The sequence below is a fragment of the Homarus americanus genome, unplaced genomic scaffold, assembly GCF_018991925.1.
Source record: "Homarus americanus isolate GMGI-L3 unplaced genomic scaffold, GMGI_Hamer_2.0 scaffold49667, whole genome shotgun sequence".
NCBI lineage: Eukaryota > Metazoa > Arthropoda > Malacostraca > Decapoda > Nephropidae > Homarus > Homarus americanus.
Genome location: NW_024738608.1, coordinates 6,524,060 through 6,532,866, shown reverse-complemented (window position 1 = coordinate 6,532,866; position 8,807 = coordinate 6,524,060). Strand labels below are relative to the sequence as shown.

Here is an 8,807-nt window from a genome sequence, read left to right as displayed (position 1 = left end):
TTAATGTACAAAATTGTTATTGGCAAAATCTGTATATGTAGAATATACTTCAAAAAATTGATTACAATTTCAACAACTCAACAAGTTAAATATTGAGGAATAATGAACAAAATCTAAGGACTTAGCAGATTAAAGTCAATTACTGTGCCATATCAGGGTTCAAAGTTGGCACAATACTGTCTTTTGAACCCGAGTGTCTCAGGTGTGTGTGTAAACAAGTCATTCATATATCTCAATGACTCTAGGAATCTCTGCCAAGCTAATATTAAACCCATGAACTCAAACTTGTACATAAATTCAGATATTTTGAGGAGATACAGTTAATCTTCCCAACACATGACAAGATCTTTAGGTCCACAGACACTCTAGAACGTTATTACACAGGTACACACAGACTCCAAGGATAGTATTCCACCAAATTTAAACCCCTGATATGACTACTTAAGCACATGAGTGAGTGCTCATTCTAATAGTAAAAATTCTATGCATAGATATTATAACATGAGCTGCTGATAGGATGTAAAAACAAGAATAAAGTGGGAATACAGAGGCTGTAGCAGACTCGTTTTAAGCTCCTAACGCCGGGGCCCCCAGATGGTTGGGGCCGTGTGTGTCACAGTTGGAGCTCCCATGGATGGGAAGTCCTCTGACGAGTCCATATTGGGAGCTTCCTGGGTCCATGGAGCACCGCTCACCACGAACCCTTGCTGTAAAATAAGAAAACCCAATTAAAATAAGCACATTATTCTGTATATATTCCTTCTCCCAGAATTTCAGATAGGATGCTAGGTGACCGTTTTCTACAATTCCCTACTCGTCTTTTTCCCTATTTATTTTATAACCGTTGTTTAAACTTAAAATGAGTAAGGATAACCTTAATGCCTTAAATACTTTGGGAATGAAATCTGTAAGAGTTTAACTCATTTCAATTGTATTACTTGGCACAGAATTAGGAATGAACAACTTCTGTAATTTGTGACAAAACACAAAATTTATATAATTCTCCTAAGAAAAAGGAACTTCTTTTGCTTCACTTTAATGTGTTACAAAAAATGTTTGTTAAAAAAATTGGAGACAGCTTAAAAAGATACAAAACAGTTCTAATCTAATCTATTACAATGAAAACTTCTAAATTTTGAAAATGATGGCTTACCTCATGCTTTTTGGGACCACCTGGGTTGGCATTGCCTGGTCCTCCCCCATGTCCAGGTTTCTGAGCTATGTATACTTCCATCTCCTCTATCTCGGAGATCTCCTGCATGTATTCCTCCATCAGGTTCAGTAGGTGGTCCCTGCATTCGTCAACATTTTCCACTGACCCCATGATCACCACCATGTTGGGGTCATCGTCTCCACGAGGGAACTTTATCTCAACCTGTAAGAGTAAGTTACAATTAGTTACATTAATTTTGTGTTGGGGAGCAGCAGTAAGATCCAAAGAGAAGAATGTACTATGCATCATGGCTAGTGTCAATACTTTCTCTGTAAATATAGAATATCTTTTAAGAAGAGGTGTAAAATGATCTAGAAAAACATCCTAGTAAAAAAAAAACCTTGCAGTATAAAAAACTTTTAACACAATCATGATGTCAGACTGTAATCAGTTTTGAGTACAACTACAGTGTCCCCTTAGAAATGCAGAAAATTTGTCCCCCTCCACCCCCAAAAAGACAAAACCTCTAAAGGGGCACCAAATTACCTTAAATTCCTCCATCACTTTTCTGATGGCCCGCCCACGGCTACCAATAAGGCGAGAGTGTATGCGGCTATCAATCTCCACTGTTTCTTTAACCATCTTGTCCAACTCCCCAGTAATGGCAAGGATAGCTGCCTTTGCTTCATTCACGTTCTTCTCATATCCCGTAATGGTGATGATATTTTCCTCTGGGTCACCCCTAGGAGGGAACTGAATGTTAACTTCATGCTTTTCCCTAATCTTGGAGATGACAGCACCTCGCTTTCCAATGATCTTGGGGTGGTACTCAGGGTCCACTTCAACTTGCAAATGGAAGGATCTCGCCTTACGGTCCAGTTCCTCATCTTCCAATTGGCGTACTTTATCCCTGAGAGCTTCCCGGGCACGCTCAGTGTTAGCTGGTGGGCCAGTGATCCTGATAACATCACTCTGATCTTGTGCTGGAGGGACCTGAATATTTACATCAAAATCTGTCATCATGCTGCGTACATTCTCACCCTTCTGTCCAATAATGAAACGATGGTGTCTGAAGGCTACATTCTCTTCCACAGTGACTGGTACTAAATTTAGCAAGGCATCACGAGCCCCTTCACATCTGTCCTTCTTGCCAACAATGCGTACAATATCTTGAGGCCTTGTGACAATCTCACCCTCTCCATTTACATCGCCATTTAGCTGCACTTCTTCACCATTAGTAACATGGCCACTGTCTTTTTCAGGGAATTTGATTTGTACATCAAACTCAGTGGTGATTGCCTGCACCTTGCTTCCGCGGGCACCCATCACTGTGCGATGATATTTTTGGGGAATTATTACTTCCATGTGTATCATCTCCTCAAGGTCATTTACTATCTCCTGGATACGAGCCATCGCTCCTTCTACACATTCTTTGGCTCCTTTAAGGGTGACCTGAAAAAAATAAAAATATTAGTGCATGCATGTTGAAGGATATGAGCAAGTGTGGTTTTATCTCGCTGGCATCAGTATTCTACTCTATACCCTTATCTTGGTCCCCCTACTTAACTCGTGATCACAAGTGATCGCGGGCCCTTCGTGCCCGGTGAAAGTTTGAACGCTCGTGCTTGGCTAGCGCACAACCGCCGTCAGGCTGACAGCATACAGCGAATGAGGGTGCGCCAAGTCCGTAGACTTACATCATTTTCCAGCGTAAATAAAATGGTTAATTAATGCCTTCCTAAAGAAACCATTGACAGGGGACCAGGTTTGTTCCACTCTACGAATTTTTTGCGATTTTTCCACCAAGTTTGATGAAAAACGATTGTGCCATTTCGGCTGCCCAGAACAGACAGACACACACGGCTATTCCTATAGTATAATAGATGAGGGAACCACGAGAGATACATGAGGGGTATGTGGGAATTCTTCTTATCTAGTGGAATTTCTGCAATACCTTTCCTAATATTTAATGACCGCATTTTCTGTTTGACTTATGTTTGGCATCAATTGCATGTTGTGTATCTTGTCAAACTTTGATGATGATGGTAAATGGGTCAGTGCTGCTAAAGATAACCTTTGTGAGCAATACATGGCATAAGACTAACCAAGTTTGTATGTAAACATAATACCTAATCTGAACATCTGATTATGTCTAGATACCAAGTGACTCCCCAAACATTGTAGTACTGTGATGTGTTTAGTCTGTAGGTGAAATTGTGTATGTGTGATGGTTAATGGTTATAATCTACTAATAAATACTTCCAAAACAAATCCGAGTCATTTAGTTCCTATACATTCTTATTATTTCCCATGCAAAACGTTAAGTCTCAAGAAAATTCATTATCACCATCCAGGTCCAGAGATCCCTTACCTTGTCGCTCTGCACACCTGATCGAGGGAAGGACACAGTCACTCCTCCGTACTGGTCACCAATCTGACGGAGGACTTCACCCCTACGAGCAACGAAGTGCCTGTGGTGCTTAGGATCTACCGTCATGGTATCTTCTACTATCAGATCAAGTTCTTTAATGGTTATCTCAAGTTGCTCCTTTGCCTTTGCAATGGCATCCTGAAAGAAAATAATTTAAGCCATACATCTCAATTAATATAAATACATCACAGAATTATTATCTTTGTGAGTTTTTTGTTCAAGATGTCTTACAAGGAAATATCTGGATAAAGGCAAGTGACTGGGTAGTGAATCTGAAGAGACATCTTAGCAGGAGCAAGATAACCCAGTTAATTATATTGTGTGTAAAATTTTCCAACAGATTAAAGTGCTATGTCAGGAATATCATATTCTATAGATGAAACTTTCTATTCTGCTACTTCAAAAGACTAACAATGAGAGGGGGAAGAAACTAAAGGCTAAAGAGACATAAATACCATATCAAAGGGCAATAATAAATAGATGACTATGAAGGGGGATGTTGCTATAACAGTGACAGACACACATACAGTATGCCAGTGCATTTTGATATTTTCAATGACTCGTGCTGTACAATGTTTCAAAAGCTAAAAAAAAATAAAATAAAGATATAAAAGAACTGTAAACTTTATATTACCCCAACAACAAAATTTGAAATGCTATGTTGTACAGTTAAGTTCACTTACTCCTCCAAGGTGTTGGATAACATTCAGTTACACCTGTGATGTGTCACATTATAAAGATGGTGTTTCATATACTATTGATAGAGGGAATATGACTTCATGACATATCAAACTTTTTCCAACATGTGCTGCTTACCTTTTTGCCAATGATGGTAATCAGCTCCTTGTCTTCATCTTTGTCAGTGGGAAAGATGATACGGGCTCCAGTTGCATCGCGAATCTTACGGATGTTAGCTCCATTCCGGCCAATCAGGAAACGATGGTGTTGTTGCTTGGCACGCACCTAGTGAATGATATCGACATTCATATTAGCTTGAACTGAATACGAGAATTTTTTACCAATTTTAATAACCCTTTTATTATCCAGTGAGGTAAACAAATCACATCCTATAATAATCCTTTTACCTGCACCATCACTTTTCTCACTACATTCCACAATGATATTCTAAATTTATAAAAGCTCAACCTAATCTCGGTATTGTTCTACTTATTCATATATTTCTTTGAGGAAGAAATGACAGGATAGAAAAGAGAATAAAGAAATGGGTGAAGCATTGGTTGTAAATTTCTAGGGATGGAAAGGATGAAACTGGGAAAAAAAGTTTTGTGAAATAAACCTATATACTGTACATGGAAGATTTTCTGATCAAACAGGACTGACAGTATTAACCGAGAAAGGAAAAGGTAAAATTGAATGAGAAGAAATATTTTATTCTGAAGAGATAAAAGATTTAAACCAATTAAAACTAGGGAATCCACCAGTAATGGGTTAAATTAGTTTAGAAATTTTGAAATTTGGGGGACCATATATTACGAAGTTAAAGAGAAAGTAAGAGGAGTGGTAAATGCTGCAGGTAGTCATCGTACCTAGTACAAAGGAATCTGTCTGCCGAGTATATCTAGGATAAGGCAGTACATAGTAGACCAGGAATGATTTAAAGAAGGTAGAATACATATTTTAATTTGCAGCAAACTACTGTACATTGCAAGTAACAAGAAACTGCATGGAACATTTATAGATAAAGAGAAAGAACATTAAGAAGTATCAATAAAAAATGACCAAGTGATTTAGGTAGACTCGGGAATGCCATAATTATCAAAGATTCACAGAAGCAAGAGAGAAACTATTTAAGTTTCTCTTACAATAAATTATCACTGCAAGAACCAATAAGCCACACCAACTCTCACCTCTGCTGTAAAGCTGGCTAGCTGCTTCTCATTGCTGAGGTCTACCAGCATCTGCTTGGCCTTGTGCACATCATCCTTGGGGCCTCGGATTGTGACCTAGAAAAAAGAATCCTCTATCGTTAGTATCTAATAACAAAAGAAAAGAGCAGTCACCTTCACTGCAAACAGTTACCATATTTTCCACCAAATAAGAGGCAAGTTTTATCCAAAAATTTCGCCAAAACTCACCTTGAATCTTACTTGCTAAACTGAAAGAGTAAGAGCACTTTTCCTATACCAGGTCAAGTTAAGGGTGCATATTCAATGGTGGGGCACCTAATATGCCATGAAATACAGTACATATTCCCTTTTATAATTAACAGTACATATTCTACACAAATATTGCAATTTCCAATTCATATTAAACATTACAAAAAGCTAAAACCCTGAACTTAGAAATACCAATTATGAGGGCATAGTCCCGCAGTTATTATATTAAAGAAAACTTCTTAAAATATATTGTTTACAATGAAACGTACCTTGTCTGAGCTCTTCTCTGGTGGTGGGAACTTGATGGCCACACCACCGCACTCCTCACTCACACTCTGAATCAACTTTCCTCCAGCACCAATCATTGAATTGTGGAACTTGGCTGGGATGATGATGTCTACCTCAACAATGCTTGCCTGGATAAATAAAAGCTTATCAACTTACCACCACCACTAAAACACACCGATCACTATCAAGAGAGCCTTAACGCATCTTTATCCTTTGGCCGTCTCTGTGACTGACATCCAGTGTTAATAATATCCATAAAACAAGATATAAATTTATGGGGAAAAAAGGTTGTTGAAGCAATTGCAAGATATTATGTACAATCAACCTTAGAAGTGATGCAACAGTTTTCAATTTGATTCATTCATATAGCAGTATCTAGTATCTGGCAACTTGGTGGGAGCCGAGCGAGTGACTGAACAGTGGGCTGGACGCCATTGTAGTAAAATGGTATATTAATGAATTCCCGAGCCAAATTTATCGCTGCATAAGTTTTTTTTGGTATGCTCTCATATTATAGCAGGTAAAAGGCTTCAAAAGGAGTAGTAAAAGTTATATACCAATCCCATGTTTGAAAGACAAAGAACATGTGCACAGGGAAAAAAATGACAGCCAGTCTGAGATGATACAGCAAAACAAGCTGATATGTAGAACATTCTACATATGGATTAGTTCCTTGTTCAGAAGTGGTTTTATTTTTAAAACAATATGAAAGGCATTTGTTACTCTAAAATAATTATTAGTTGAATAAGAATTCTTAAAAATTTAACCAAGTTATACTTTTTTTTTCATCCACAACAAATGACTGCTGAATGGGAATCTTTAATGTATTATATTTTATTCTTGGGGCTAAATATTACAACTTCAGAGTACATGTGACAAGTTTCTTATAAATTATTTGGGGAAAAGGCATCAAGAAATGTTTATTTAAGCATATACTGTAGTTTATCTTAAACTCAAAATTTGGTTTGTGAATGATTCCTGATTTATGTCATTGTCCATTGAGATGATGAGTATGGAAAATATTTATTTACATATTCATTAAAAACAAGACATAAATGTGGTAAGGACGAATATTATTTACATTCACATTTTTTACTCGATATTCATTTCAGCTGAACATAATAATGTACAGTATACCTTTTTATTTTGATGTCCAATTATAACTTCAATACAGTATTATTTTGTTTCAATATTAACTAAAATTTTAACTACTGTACATGATTTGTTCTTACAATATTTTTATGAAAAACTACTTTAGCATTTATTAATTAATTTGTTAATATTTCAAACAAAATTTCAACCTGGAAAAAATATAAGCAAAAATAAAGGGAGTCTGGTAGGAGCCAGATACCACTTTGATAGAAAGTTTCTGGAAATTGTGAGATCATTCCTTTGGGTGACTGTACCCCAAGTAGTTATTTCAGAACATATAAACATGTAAAAAAAAAAAGGAGACTGACTGATTTTTATAATTTCTTTCTTTTATCTGATGAAGGGGGCTTAAAAGTAGAAGAATTTAACTAAACTAATAAAGTTCTATCAAAATATAGACTGGATCTGGCTTTTGTCAGAACTAGTTTATGTACATATTTAAAAAATACCTGTACATATAAAAATACCAAGTCTTTAGTTACAATAATTCACGTGAGTTTAACTATTATTTTTTTTTTTATTTAAAGTTGTGGGGATCAAAGTTTGCAGGCTATTTGACTGTAGGTTCACGGACACATCATAAACATCACCTTGACATAAATTAACACCCACTTAAGCCCAGAGACAAGCATCATCAACATACAAATAAACAACATTTGCCAAAAACAGTATTGAATCCACTAAAAAAATACAAACTTTTTCTCTGATAAAAATACACAATTCGGAGAGACTTACCAATTCATCCTGGATTTTCTGAATGCGTTCACGAGCCCTTTCACAGTTCTCCTTCTTGCCTGTGATGGTTATCTCATCACTATTCTGGCCTTCTGATGGCAGGTCAATGCGAGTACTTGTTTCCTCTCTAATCTGTAAAGTTACCCAAAGGTTAAGATGATGACCAGGTTCACAGTTAAATTTATGATCCATATCAGACAGAAATTAGTAAGACTCATGCAGGACCTGTCAGTAGGTTATACATTACTGACCCTTATCTCAGTCACCTCACAATCATGATTTTATTTCTAGCAATATTAAAATCTTATAGATAATCTCTTTACTTCCTGATAGAATTGAATCCATGGGCAAATGAGGTCCATCAGTTTACCTCCAACTTCTCAACAGTGCTAGTAAACTACAGTAAATATTAGCTCACCTTGTTAATGTTGGCACCAGCTTTGCCGATGATGAATTTGTGGAACTGGCGAAAGATAGAGACTTTGACCTGGTAATTTGACTCCAACAGTTCCCGCAGCATCTTCTTCAGGAACTGGTAGCACTGATCCACATCGTCTTTGGGTCCACGGATTTTAACGATGTCACATTGGTCACCTGGGAATAAAAAGTTACGGAAATAGAAATATAATGAGAATTTATGAGAATTGTTTATACAAAGAAAACCCAGAGTGAAAAATTGAGTGGAGCCAAAGTCAGACCAACTTTAGAACTCAAGCTCAGGTAAAAGTTTGAGAGATAACAGTACAAGCTCATGAGTCTTAAAAAAGGCAAGAGAGTGTATGATGTGTTCTATATACACTTGCCTCATTAAAAACATGAAATAATAAGTCGAGACATTGTAGATAAGGAATCAACACCACTTCACTCATTCTAACGTTGGGTTACCTCAAATTAACCACCCTTCCATATTGCCATTAGGAATTTAATTTAT

At 36.8% G+C, this 8,807-nt stretch overlaps 1 protein-coding gene across 1 annotated transcript in view; it reads right to left on the bottom strand.

The window, feature by feature from the left end:
- Nucleotides 1-8,807, bottom strand: part of LOC121874192 (vigilin-like) — a 33,585-nt gene continuing 24,778 nt past the window's right edge. The window contains exons 13-21 of the mRNA XM_042378194.1: nt 8,295-8,470; nt 7,877-8,008; nt 5,971-6,117; nt 5,453-5,548; nt 4,401-4,547; nt 3,525-3,722; nt 1,700-2,605; nt 1,154-1,375; nt 1-707 (exon numbers count right to left, since the gene is read on the bottom strand). Of these exons, the coding sequence (XP_042234128.1) occupies nt 576-707; nt 1,154-1,375; nt 1,700-2,605; nt 3,525-3,722; nt 4,401-4,547; nt 5,453-5,548; nt 5,971-6,117; nt 7,877-8,008; nt 8,295-8,470 (2,156 nt within the window). The 3' untranslated portion in view covers nt 1-575. The remainder of the gene's footprint in view (nt 708-1,153; nt 1,376-1,699; nt 2,606-3,524; nt 3,723-4,400; nt 4,548-5,452; nt 5,549-5,970; nt 6,118-7,876; nt 8,009-8,294; nt 8,471-8,807) is intronic.